We start from the raw sequence: 13,432 nt of genomic DNA, 5'->3' as shown, positions 1-13,432 counted from the left end.
TACCAGCGTAAGACATAGAAATGCAAAAAATCCTCACAACTGAAAGGTGGAACAAGCACATTTCTGCTTGAAAAATTATGTTGATCAACTATTGATTAATTGAATAATTATTTGAGCTCGTGGATTAGTACCCAGCAGTTTTAGTGTACTTTACAGGAAGTACTACTTTAATTTTATCACGTTTCTAACACACACCCCAACATAACATATTCACACACTTTGCATCTTTCAGTCCTATTCCCATAATGTTGTGCACACATTTTAAACATTAGGGCAGATATTATCGCACTCCAGCGACTAAACTTTAGAGGCGACAAACAAAAAAAGAATTTGCAGCCCTGATAGAGGCAAAGTAAGACATCTTTTTATTTATTTATTTATTTTTTTAAATATACAGTATTTAGCAACATATATCCTGTATCCTGAACATCTTTTGTTGTAATGAATTTGCCTTTACCTGCTTGTCAGTTTTAATCTTCAGCCAGCAGTTGCTTCTGTATCCTTTCAAATCGACAGCAGAGCATCACAATGACTTGGCAATTTCACATTCTCCATAGGTTTACCAGGCATCCTCTGTCTCCTCACTCCGTGCGGCTGCCTCCTGAAATCAACACTTCACCGGCTCCACTTCGAAACACAGGACTGCAGTCTGTCTTACATATGCAGCCAGGCGAAAGAGAGCGCTGCGGGTTAAAGGGAGTTGTGTTGCTGAGAGCTTCTGGCTGCTGAATCGGGGACTGGAAACTCGATCTGTGCTAAAAATAAAAAACATCACCAGCACTGCGAGAAAGGAGGTGTGCCACTCACTGTGTATGCGTGTGTAGGGTCACAGAGGCACAGCCCACTCCAATATACACAAAACACACACACACACACACACATTACACATACACATGGTTTATCATATGTCAACATTTCCTTGAAGTTTCCCCAATCAATGAGTGTGGCAACCCAAGGTCTTTCTTTCACCCTCTCTTCCTCATATGTGTGTAATTTTCCAAAATTGCTCTGTCTGATCTTTGATGTCATTATCATTCATCGGCTACCACAAGGTTAAAAGAGGCAAGGACCCTTATCAAGAGCTCAGTGCTCCACTGTGTCATCTGGTTACATCACATGACAACATCCCTGACCTCCGACGCAGCCAAAATACACAAACACACACAAGCACATACACATACACATACACATACACATACACACACCGTGGCTGGCAGAAACACAGCTTATATCCCACCCCTGTGAACTGTGCATGATCATTTTTTAAATTGTTTGTACAACCTCAGAGTGGGACATGTCTAATTTAACCTGACATGTGCCAAGCCATTCCCCCTTAAAAAAAAACAAGTCGTTACATTCATCACGTCAACACGCCGACTTTATCTACCACGTGAATCTTTTTGTCACTGTAGTCAGCACGCAAGTTGAGGCCTTTAGTCAATGTCTGTTTTGTCAGCCTTGACTTCAGTGGCCTTGTTTTTTCTGACAACTACCTGGCATTGACTAACTGTCAGACCTTTGGATTGGAGATATCAAAACTAACAGGAATAAAAAAAATATAAACTGCAGGTACAAAATGTGACATTTTCTAGCTTTAGTAACTGAACAAGGGAAGTACTTAGTCAAATCTATGTGAAATGAGTCAGTAAATGATTTATTGATATAATTTATTTTTGCTGCAGCACTTTAGAGGTCCACACACACCTTCATATTGAGATTGAGATATCATTATTATATCCCAAATCCATGTGAATACCATGTATGATTCACAAAAGAAGACTGATAAAGATGGAATAACACAAATGTAAATTGTCAGTTTAGCACATTCAAAAAGCCTATACATTAAAAACAGATGTGTTACAAACCAAGGCTGAAAAGAGGAAGTCAATGTTCAAACATCCCATTCAGACTTTGAAATAAAAGACAAGAAAAATAGACAAGTTATTTTTGAAGATTTCAAATGTGTATCACCATTCAAATCATTATATTGGATTGGGGAGCTTATTCTTAACAAAATACAATAATGATGATAACAATAAGACTAATAAAGAGAGAAATGCAAAGATATAATAAGAACTGTAATAATACTTGGACCGTAGAGACCAGGTGAAGTCAGTTTGCAACACTGAATGACAGGAAAAGTAGCAGCAACTCAGAATAAATCTTCTCAGAAAAAATGTATTTTCATCAGCACAGACTGGCTGACTCACTGAGATGCTTTCACGCACTCTACAGACCTCGCACGCAAAACTCTGGAGCAGACGATTCATCTCTGCTAAAGTGTCCTTCAGCAAGACACTGTATCTCCCTGCCACCTGTCCGTGACCTCTGACCTGTGGAGAGGAGCTGGAGAACGGAGCATTTATGAACAGACGGACAAAATTTAAAAAATAAATAAATAAATACTGTATATGTGTAGCTATCCCTTTAAGCCCTGCATGGCTGCTTGCTCCACTCTGAGCAGGTGTTTGTCTGAAAACATTTGTTTAACAAAATATGTCAGGCATGATTTTACATGTCAGACCTGCTGCTCCTCTCTAACGATTGAATAAATACGCCACTGCATAGAAGAGTATGAATACTTTTTTGGCAAAGGTAATGTAAAGGCAAAAAATGTTAATAACCAAAGCCTGCATGACACTTCAAGCTAGTCATTAATATCCAATTTAATTTTCAAAAATAATTCTAATGATGCAATACTGAAGAAGAAAAACAAATCAAGTCCTTAGAATGTGTAAAATGTCTATAAATCAGAAGAAACATAGCTGTAGTCTTTGGCTTTGGACGGTCATGTTGTAGTTATGGATCAGGTCTCATCATCTCAGGTTTCCTGCTGGATTTCAACACTCACAACGTCCAACTCTCCTGGATTCACACGCTCTAAATATAGCTGCCTTCAAGTCAGTCTGGACCGCAGGGGAGACTCAAAACTGCTGCTGAGAAACACGGAGACCAAAACTTTGTTAGTAAACCGTGTCTGTGAAACCGAGGCTTTAAGACGCTTTCTCTTTTTTCGGGCAACTGTGAAATGCAAGATTGTTGAACTAATGGACTGACAGTGCGGATTAACTAGTGGACTGGTTCGCAGTGAGGAACATGGAATCAATCAGCAATCGAGAGGCATTACGTCAGTGAAGTAATCTCAGTCGCCACAGATATTTCCCAAGAGGTTTACGTAAAGGAAAGTTCAGCATTTTCTTCAACAGCTGGCCATAAGCTGTTTCAGCAGACATGATATTCCACTTGTCTCTGATAGTTGTCCTCAGTCTTTTCGGTAAGCCCAACACCATTTACGTTCTTGCCTCTAATTATGAGAAACTGTTGTTGACAGTAGTTGAAGTTACACATTTGAGTTAGAACTGAATTGAGCTGAAATTTGTTCTTTTTTCACGGTTCTCAGAGCTTTTTCATACAGTTTCTAAATATTATATATATATATATATTATAATCACTGTAACAGAGGAGATCAACAGACCAGGACCAAAGTAACAAGTGCATTTTTATTAATGACTGTATAAATGTTTCAGTGTTTCCGTGTTTTAGCGTGATTGGTTAAATTTCATGTAGATGAATTTTAAAAATCCCAACATTTGAATATGTAAATGTAATAGATAAGTGAATTTATTAAGGTTTATCATTAAATCAAATTCATTTACTTTTATTGCTGCAGGAAAGCTGTAAATGAACCAATTACTTAATCCCTGAAAAAGCCCTGTTTTCTATGATTTTTACACAATCTTTCAGTTTTTAACCTTGGTCTGCCTTGTTGTTGAAAGGTATATAGTATATATATAGTATATATATAGTATAAATAAAATTGCAGACAGTGCAGCATCAATTTTTAAATAACTGTACAAACAGCTGTAAGCTTTTGGAAACAGATTAGAGACATTCCTAAAATAAATGTATTTTCCCATCAAATGGGATAGAGTGTAAACGGTACAGTACATAGAGAGTCGTCACTAATAACGCTTAAATATTCTTCGTCCTAATTCTTTTCTTCTGTTTCAACCCCTGTTTTTACTTCATGTTCTTATTCCTTAATTTGTCTAATTATTGTGCTCATGTGTCCTGTGTCCTTCTCCTTTATCTTCCTCTCCTATCCCTTCATCTCTTCATCCTTTTCTTCTTCTTGTTTTTTTCCCGCAGTATCTCAGTGCCACGGCGCCTGTGCGGAGGTGGACTCCCTGACTGAGGCCGTGGCAGGAGAAGGATTCCTGCTGGGCTGCATCTCCTGTAAAAGAAGAGAGGAGGTCGCTGCCCGGGCCACCGTAGACTGGCACTTCAAACCACTGGGAGAGGAGGAGTTCAGGCATGTGAGTTCAACAAAGTCTTTGAGGGAACTGGTTGAAGTTGTCTGTTAAACCTGGCTGCGGATTGTGAATGAAAACTATGAAGTTGCCTCTGAGCAACTGTGTTGATACTGTGCCGCTGAAGCCGAGTATTACCCAAGATGGAAGTGTAGTTTTTGTCGGTTTGTTTTTTATATATATATATATTAGTCAACTTTTTTACTTCTATGCACTGTTCATGCTGTTTGTACATCACATTCATATACTGTGTGTATTAAACATACACATTGTACATATGAGCACATCCAAAAATTTATATGAGATAACACATTGGTACCATTTTGTATTGGGGAAAAAAACTGTTAATGGTTCACTGCAGTTCCAAGGTGGAAATACTCCGTCATGGTGTTGACTGCTTATTACACTCATGATAAGTCTTATTATTGTATTATATATAAAAAAAAAGACCATTATGATGTTAACTAGGTTAAAAACTTGATTTTCATCGAAGGGGGTCTTTAAGTTGCAGAATAATTTTGCCAGATATATGATTAAATTCTTATTAATGGCTTATAACTGATCTATAAAGCTTTAGTAAATGATGCATTAACCAGTAATAGAAACAGTAATTACAGTTTATAAACCAATTAAAAGTGATACCAACATGCTTGAAGAAGTTCTGCTTTAGAAAGACATTTGTAACTATGGGTGTAAATGTGTACCACTACAGTATATAAAGAGGAGTTATAAGAGATTTAAAATCTTCCCTTAATGATAAGAATATTCTTAAAGTTCCCATTCGTTTCCTTTTCTTTCTTTTTTTTTCCTTCTCTCAGATTTTCCACTATGACCACCCGAGTGCTGAGATCCTGCACGAAGACTTCAGCAACCGTCTGGAGTGGCACGGCACACAAAACAGCGATATTCAGATCGGAGCCATTTACATTCATAACGTCACCTTCAATGACACGGGGACGTACCAGTGCATCCTTCAACGCACCCTCTTCCTGGAGCTGGCTGATGAGCACGTCACTGTGGAGAAGGAGGTGGAGCTCAGCGTGGTGGCTGTGGGTAAGGTGGGCTGTACCTGTGAAAAGACTGCCTGTCAGCAGTGGTAGACGCCGTGTGCTGATGCTTTACTTCAGTAAAAGTACTTATACAACAATGTGAAGCTGCTCTGTTACAAGTAAAAGTCCCTCATTTAAAAGTATTATCAACAAAACATACTTAAATTATCAAAAGCAAAAAGTAAAAGTGCTCATTCTGAAAAAGAATTACCCCATGTGACTGATTATTGGATGATAAGCTATTTGTAAATAATTACAGTCGACCACTGGCTGTCAGTTTTCTTCTCCTTATATTTAGTTTACCCCCTTTCTCTCATTTCTACATCTGTGAGACGTCGTTGGATGAGTTACACCAGTACGTCAGCATGTGGATCCGAAGAACCTTCTACCTAAAATTAAACGATAACCCACTGAAAAAGGTCCAAGGTCAAATGAGGCATGCAGTGCTTTCATTCCACTGCTTCTATCTAACAAGTAATCGCTCCGGAGCTGGACATTACAAAAGGAAAGACACAGTGGAGAGTGTTTTGTAAAGAGCAGTCCTCTCAAATCTTTATCAGAGCCAGGCCTAGCTTGTTTATGTTTGGCCCACTGAATCTTTCCCATAGATTTAACATCAAGATTAAGAATCTACAGCCACGCCAGCGGCTCTGTGAGGCAGTTATCCTCATTTTTGACCTGATAATTGTGCTAGATTTAAGTTGAAGGGATCACAAAAAGTTCACAAACACCATGAATGTCCACAACCAACCTGCACAGCAATTAATCCAACAATTGATGAGATATTTTTTATACCACAAAAGGAAAAACCAAGAGAACAACACATTCAGCAGGATTCATTAGGTACTTTGGCCTGCGGGTGGTGCTAGAGGAACAGTGGGCGTCCACACCTGTTCTCAAGTTTGGATTTGAGTTTGAAATTTGTCACTATCTTTCTGTCTCTGGAGACAGACTTGGGAAATAAAGTGGAGCCTGGGTCGAGCTGATGAGCGACAAACAAGTGACTTCTGTATAACCTCAGTCCAGTTAACGTGATTCCAAACCTACTTCTCTCTCTCTCTCTCTCTCTCTCTCTCTCTCTCTCTCTCTCTCTCTCTCTATACAGCGAGCGATGGAAGATGGTGTGCTTGTCCAGATAAAGACCAATGCATTTGCACCAAAATTGCTTTCATACCACTACAAATATTGCGATTTGATGCTATTTCCTCTTTCCCAGCCAATCGGGAGCTGACAGCAGTGATCGCAGAGATAATGATGTATGTACTGATCGTGGTTCTGCAGCTGTGGCTCATTGTGGTTCTGGTCTACTGTTACAAGAAGATTTCAGCAGAGCACGAGGCTCGGGAGGCTCGTAAAGCTCTTAAGGATCAGGCAGCGTGAGTCATATGTCTTATACATGATACATTACCAACTTATTATAAGCCTTAACAGACTGTGGCCAGGGGTCTTAAATACTGCCATACATTTACATACAGTACATTATATGTTTGATTGCTCGACCAAATTATTGTCTTCACCACAGTCAGCTTGATTTAGCAGAAAAGATATGCAATTGTTTTTGCCATGAGGTTTTAATTAAGTACATTTTTGGGTTAAATTTTTTGGTTGTTATGACTCCGTCCCAGACGTTTTGTCACAGCTGAATAATTCAGCTTTTCTTTTTATGTTTCCAGACTGTTAGAATCAAAGGACAACTGTGACGGGGTGCAGTTAGAGTAACTTCACCGGTGAGTTGGGTTTACCTTTCAAGTCACCATTAACCGTTTCCGCCACATCTTTTTAGGATTTAGGAAAATGTGATAATATGAAATATATGAAAGTGTGTTTTTCTCTTTACTTTGCATTTTTATGTTTGTTTTTTTTAAATCCACCAGTTAGGAAGACCATCTGTGCAAGAGTCAAGCTTCATTACTGCAGCCATGATTCTGCTGACAACGACACAACTACTGTATGAAAGGTTGATTTTGAACACACTGGTCGCGCTCAGTAATATTGGACAATTAAACACTTGAAGGTTTGTGTATTTTATTTTGAAAAAAGGACTTTAATGTAGGGAATCCAATTAAACGACCGACTTATTGATTCAGCATAATTTGAAATACTTCAAAGTATCCCAATAACAAACATCTTAATTTATAATTATTCCTCAGTTCTATAGACTGCTCTATTTTTTCAGCAGCATCAATAGAAATGTGTATTGATGAAGCAAAGAAAAATGTAAATGGATTCCATCTCCATCATGTTTACATATGTACCATGTAAATATGATGGGTAACTTCAGCCCACGACCTTTGTAGCAACTCATTTCCTCTTACATCTGTTTTGAACATACAACACAAGCAGAAATGCCAAAATTATAAAATTATAAAGCCTTTAAGTGTTTAATTTTCACTGATGCCATGTCTTAATCATGCCAAATGAGAGTGAATTTCATTTATATGACATTCTGGATATCTAAGAAAGCAGCTTTAGTGTATGGTAAACATAAGCAGGATGTTTTTATTTAAAAAAAAAAAACTATGTTCTAGTCAATCTAAACTTTTCCATTTGTCCCAGTCCGTGTCTGTCCAAGTCTGTAAGTGAAGCAGAGTAAAGTAAATGTTTTTGTAAATCATTTTTCATCCACTGTTTGCACTGTGTTGGAACAAGTTTGAAGAAACTAATGAACTAATCAGTGTTAACTTTGACAGTGACTGCATTTGTTTTCATGATGTTGCCTGTAATTTTCCTATTGCAAATGCTGTGTAATGTGTTTTTAAAAAATACTTTTGAAAGTGTGTTGGACAAAATACAACATTGATCTCTTATAGCCAAACTTTGTACTTCGCTGTGCTTGCCGATCCAACCACAGAATACCACTTCAAAAATGTACGTCTGCAAATATTTGTCTTCAATACCACTTCATTCAGGTTTCAGGAAGTACACCCACACTATAACGGCGAGTTAAAGGACATTTGGAGGTGATAGTGTTGTAACTCAATCTAGTCTGAGCCGTGCGGCAGAGTGTCCGAACTAGCTCTAGTCTGAAAGCAGCTTTGTTCTCCTGCATCAGTCCGGCACCGTCCCCAGGAATAAACACATACTCCTGCTCTTTCTGCAAAATGTGACCATTAGAGATTTGTTTTCTAACATATGAGACAATAGTAATAACCTCATACACTCATGACAAACTGGGATTAAACACCAGTCTTGATCATCAGAGGTAAGAGAGCCAGAAAGGATGATAGTCCTCTGATTGTCCCCCACCCTCAAATAATTCTAAATATCCCTGATTACTTGGCACAAAATGGACTTTCCCATATGCAGGTGTAACATAAATACATTTGAGCAAATTATATTTTCTATTTTCATGTTGTGTTACCAGATTAACACTGCTTCAATGAGGTACGATGTATAAAGATAAAATCCTAGCTCAGTTAACTGTTCATTGGAGGACGGTGATTTAAGTCATGCTACACCACTGCCTCACTACACTGAGCTTTTGACCTTGTCCTGTGACCTCCTCGTTTCATTAAACGTGTTGACATGTTGAACATGCGGCATATCTCTTTTGCGTAAAAGCACGGAAGGAGGGCAGATTATGTGACTAAGAGAACAGGAGTTGTGCATTTTCACTCAAGGTGTAGTTTGGGAAAAACCTGGGCTACAAGCTTCTTCTAGTCCCGCTGGACACAGGTGACTTTAAGTAACCGATGTTTGCTGATGGCAGTAACAGCAGGAACTGAATCCGGATCTTTGAAAGGTGGGTTTATCTCTTTACTGGATTTATCTTAAATAATAAGAATAATGTAGAAATTTGTGGGAATAAATTTTTTCACTTCACTCACATAAAACCAAAAACCTGCTCTAGCTTTTTTTTTCTAATGTCCTAATAAACTCTTCTGCAATCCAAACTGGATTTTAAGGGAGAACATGTCAACACTTCTAGGAACTTGTGAGTTTAGACATTTGCAACTCAGAAATCATGCATTTGATTTTTGTCTGAGGCCTGTTGTGAGTTTTAAGTGGGGAAGGATGAATAATTTATACAATAATCAGGCTAAAACATACAATAGTGAAATAAAATATATTTTCTGCAGAGATTAAAAAGAGGATGATCTTTCCTGTGAGATGTACCTTTTTCCTACTTTTTCCTCTTCCTCCCTCCTCAGTTGCAGTTTGCTGAGTGTCCAGCAGAGGTTAGCCATGTCTCACATCAACACCACCGAGCTGCAGTCACTCCTGCTCTCCCTACTGCAGCACTGCCTCAACAGCACCAGCGTACTGTCTCCGCCGATGCCTCAGAACCACACTACCCAGCAGGCTGCGCACTACGTGTCCGAAGGCAGGGCCCACGCTCAGTCTCAGGGAATCATGTACATCCTCCTGGTGGTTGGCATGTTCAGCTTCTTCACCTTCGGCATCATGCTCAGCTACATTCGCTCCAAGAAGCTGGAGAGCTCTCATGATCCGTACCACCAGTACATTGCCCACGACTGGACCAATGTGATGACTCCGTCCAGGGCCATCGCTCAGGCTCTGCACAGGGAGGCTGCAGGCAACGGAGCCAGTAGCAACGAGCCAGTCGTCATCTGCAACCCTGCAACACTGGATCAGCTGCCAGACTAGAATGAGTCATTTCCCAGATTAAAAAAAAAAAAAAAAAAAAGTAACACAGAAATATTATTACACAAGATTTTTTTAATTACATTAACTTTTAATGTCACATAGTAACCAAAAGTTACAGTGTTGGGTTCGTATTTTAAGATAAGTATTTCACAGAAACAACTTCTATCATAAAATTGCCTCATGTTGTGAGATTTGTTACCAACACATGCAGTTCCTCACACTTAACAGTCACAGGGTAGCGCATCCTCTTCCACTATCACCTGATTACAATCCCACGTACCTGGAGGATAACAGAGTAAAACTGGTTCAGTGGTACCATTATCTCTGACTTTGATTCTGACTGTATGCAAAGCAGGTGAACAGTTCTGTCTGAACTACTGCCCCATGAACCACAATGACTGGTTTAAGTGAAAAAAAAACAAACAAATAAACCACTGATGTCAAACATTTTTATGGTCACTTTTGATTAACAGTTTTAGTGTTTTCGTCTGAGCAAATTCTGCATCCAAGACATCAGGCCTTGTTTGGTATCTTTAGGCTTAGTTACAGCGTTTGCTCTTTTTTTCTCTTCCTTCCTCCTCTCTCGCTCTTTCTCTCTCTCCCTCTGCTGCTCCAGTCTGTGTTGGTGTGCTCCCTTCGCAGCACGGTCAATCTCTCTGGACAAACTGAAGTGAACCATTTGCATGTTGAGCATTGGTACGATGAGGTTGTAATTGTCCACGGTCTTGTTAAGTTTCATCAACTCCTCCTCTACAGATGCACACAGCTGATCCCACTGCCTGTGCTCTTTGGAAGTCATAGGGTCACCGAGCCTGGCCCTCCCCTCCAGTAACCTCTTTCGGATCTGAGCAGTGGTCTCTCGGATGTCGCGCTGTGTCACAACCCAGGGTGGCTGGTAACCATTATCTATTAGGATGCGGTTGAGGTTGTGGGTCATAGGATCAGCATATGGATTATACTCAAACTTGTTGAGGGGCTTTCCAGCTCCACTAAGGTTCCTGAAATCCCCACGAGCCATAGATTCCTGGATCAGATCCTCCACAAGCCGTTCCACAGCCTGGGTGATCTTGATCTTCCGGCTGCGCTGTCGCATGTCCCGTTCCACAAGCGCTCCCTCTGCAGCAGCTGCCCTCTCGTGCTCCCTCTGCCGGTAGTTCAAAATCTGCTCCGATGCCCTGTCAACACGAACCTGCCGGTACTGACGCTCACGCTGGCTGGGCGTGCCTGAACCCATACCTTCGTAGCTGAGGTAGTGTCTGTGCTGAAATGCTGCGCCTCTGGAACTGTCCTCATCTTCCACTTCCTTCCCCAAGTCAGGTTTTTTGCTCTTGCTCTGATGTGCCAGCACAGCACGGTAGGCCTCCTCAACACGGGCAAAAAGCACTGCATCTGCAGTCGCAGCCCCAGAGTCCGGGTGGTAGAGCTTTGCCAGGCGCAGGTAGGCCTCTTTCACCTGTGCAGGGCTGCTGTGTCCCTCATCAGGCAGTTGCAGAAGCCTGTAGCTCTCCTGCAGGCTGCGGCTGATCTGGGGACCAGAGCTGAGTGGTCTGAATAACAGGTATTGTCGAGACAAGAGGAGCAGTGCACGGGCATGGTAGAAGTCACTGCGGGAAACCAGGAAGTGGAAAGTGCAACTCATTTCTGGCACACTCCTGTGGATTTGAAAAGCAAACGTATTAAAAAAAGACAACCAGTCATATAAATTATCTTTAAGAAGTCTGTCATATCTTACAAAGATGAGTATATCTTTTTGTCAAGAAGCGCTGATGTATCAGAACAGACTACCTGTAGTACCAATTAGCTTAAATAAAGACTTTATATTGTGGTCAAAATAGCAGGTAAAATTATAGGTGTAAGTAAGGTCCAGTTCTGTATATCTACTGTTTAGGGAGGTTGAGTTACTGCTATCTGGTTGTTGCTACAGGATGTAGCTGGATACACTTGAGGAATCCTTAGTTTCTGTTGCAATAGTCCTGTTAAACTTCACACAGACCAGGCCACACAATTTTTCAGCCTTTGGATGTAAGATTTGTAATGTAAGAAGTCAGGTTTACTTGTGGATTTTTTTGTGTGTGAATTATGTCTAAGTTGTGTTGCATTGTCTTGATGTTTTTTAACTGATAACGTGACCAATTGATGCCATTTGTTTCCACCAAATTGGGGGTAATATATAATATACAGACTGATTGAACTAAAAAGGGTACCTCTATGTTTTTCACTCAATTTAATAATAATAATAATAATGTTTTTTTTTTTTAGCACATTTATTGTGCCTGTACTACATTCTGATATTCACAGGATTTTATAATTACATTCCTGACTTAACCCAGCTTTATTTCGTCATTGTTTAGAAAATACACATGTGAAATAATCACATTGTTCCATTAAAATATTTTTCTTTTATTCTCCATATTAAAGCCCAATATACATAAAAGTACTTTCCTTTGCAACAACCATGAAATATTTACTTATGTTATATGTGCTCTGTATTGCCAAGTATATATTACATTTGGGTATCAAAAGTCATTCACTTTTTATGTAATTTTACATAGTTAATTTTGGTTCAAAGAGGTCTAACACTCTATAAAACTCCAACAGAAAAAAGAAAATACAATGTGTGAACTCCAATCACATCTAAAGTATAGTAGATATGCAAAAATTAGAGAAAATCTGCAACTATTTTGATAATCAAATAATCACTTTAATTATTTTTCTAGGCAAAAATGGCAAAGTTTCTCTGGGTCCAGCTTCTCAAATGGGAGAATTTGATGCTGTCCTTTGTCATATATGACAGGAAGCAGAGTAACAGGTTTTGGACTGTTGGTTGGTCAGATGCAGCCTTGGACATTAAGAAAAACAATCAGGAGATTAATATGAGAGAGATGAAATGTTTTTTTGTCATGTTTAACAGCTGAGGCCTAAAAGACCCCCAAACATTAGGTTAGGTATGTTTTTTGGACTGTTAAAGATGGCAGGGAGATCTCCAAGGCTCCAAACAAAACATTAGCATTAACAGACATAGCTGCATGCACATTTATTACAGTATAGTAATAGTTTTTTTGTTTATTTTTTACTCCATCGGCAGCTAACTGGAGAGAACTGCTAAAATTGTCAAAGAAGTTGTGTCAAGAGCAGTGCCCATGACAAAGCTAAAGCTACTTACCGTCACAAATTACAGGAGAAAAAGCTAAAAGTACAAAACTGTTTTGAGGTGCATTGCATGTTGGTCGTCAGGACACATAAATCCATTTGAATTACTGATACATGACAAAAACGGGGGTCAAATTTGCAGGCTAACTCGCCGGTTAGCTAGCAAGCTAATGAAAGAGGTAAGCGAAAAGACTCTAATTTCAAGAACACGATATCTAACACTTGTTCATACTGAAAAACCTGAATGAAAGCTACAGCACGAACCTGTTTGTGGCACATTAGTGGACAGCGTTAACGTTACATGACCTACAGCTT

At 39.5% G+C, this 13,432-nt stretch overlaps 2 protein-coding genes across 3 annotated transcripts; one reads left to right on the top strand and one right to left on the bottom strand.

Annotated features, from left to right (window-relative positions):
• Positions 1–2,631: 2,631 nt before the first annotated feature.
• LOC111657435 (sodium channel regulatory subunit beta-1) lies at positions 2,632–8,174 on the top strand. The gene is made up of 6 exons (XM_023409606.2): positions 2,632–3,274; positions 4,150–4,316; positions 5,129–5,363; positions 6,576–6,735; positions 7,033–7,086; positions 7,234–8,174. The coding sequence occupies exons 1-5, from the start codon at positions 3,232–3,234 to the stop codon at positions 7,076–7,078; spliced, it is 651 nt and encodes a 216-aa protein (XP_023265374.1). The 5' UTR covers positions 2,632–3,231; the 3' UTR covers positions 7,079–7,086; positions 7,234–8,174.
• dnajc28 (DnaJ (Hsp40) homolog, subfamily C, member 28) lies at positions 7,870–13,432 on the bottom strand. 2 transcript variants are annotated; one of them, XM_023409605.2, is made up of 2 exons: positions 13,382–13,432; positions 7,870–11,619 (listed from the first exon to the last, which is right to left on the bottom strand). In XM_023409605.2, the coding sequence occupies exon 2, from the start codon at positions 11,604–11,606 to the stop codon at positions 10,443–10,445; it is 1,164 nt and encodes a 387-aa protein (XP_023265373.1). In that variant the 5' UTR covers positions 11,607–11,619; positions 13,382–13,432; the 3' UTR covers positions 7,870–10,442. The 2 variants fall into 2 exon arrangements, with proteins under 2 accessions (XP_023265373.1, XP_023265372.1); XM_023409604.2 differs by lacking the exon at positions 13,382–13,432 and adding an exon at positions 13,131–13,375.

The sequence above is a fragment of the Seriola lalandi genome, unplaced genomic scaffold (genome assembly GCF_002814215.2).
Source record: "Seriola lalandi dorsalis isolate HSWRI2012SDOR001 ecotype SW California unplaced genomic scaffold, Sedor1 jcf7180002054400, whole genome shotgun sequence".
Taxonomy (NCBI): Eukaryota; Metazoa; Chordata; class Actinopteri; order Carangiformes; family Carangidae; genus Seriola; species Seriola lalandi.
Note: the sequence above shows the minus strand (reverse complement) of the source record. Positions and strands in the feature narration are given on the sequence as shown.

Bases quoted from the DNA above. Each gene is read 5' to 3' on its own strand.
- LOC111657435 (XM_023409606.2), top strand. From the start codon at position 3,232: ATGATATTCCACTTGTCTCTGATAGTTGTCCTCAGTCTTTTCG. The intron at 4,317-5,128 runs GTGAGTTCAACA...TCCTTCTCTCAG, and splicing joins GAGAGGAGGAGTTCAGGCAT to ATTTTCCACTATGACCACCC. The intron at 6,736-7,032 runs GTGAGTCATATG...TTATGTTTCCAG, and splicing joins GCTCTTAAGGATCAGGCAGC to ACTGTTAGAATCAAAGGACA.
- dnajc28 (XM_023409605.2), bottom strand. From the start codon at position 11,606: ATGAGTTGCACTTTCCACTTCCTGGTTTCCCGCAGTGACTTCTACCAT.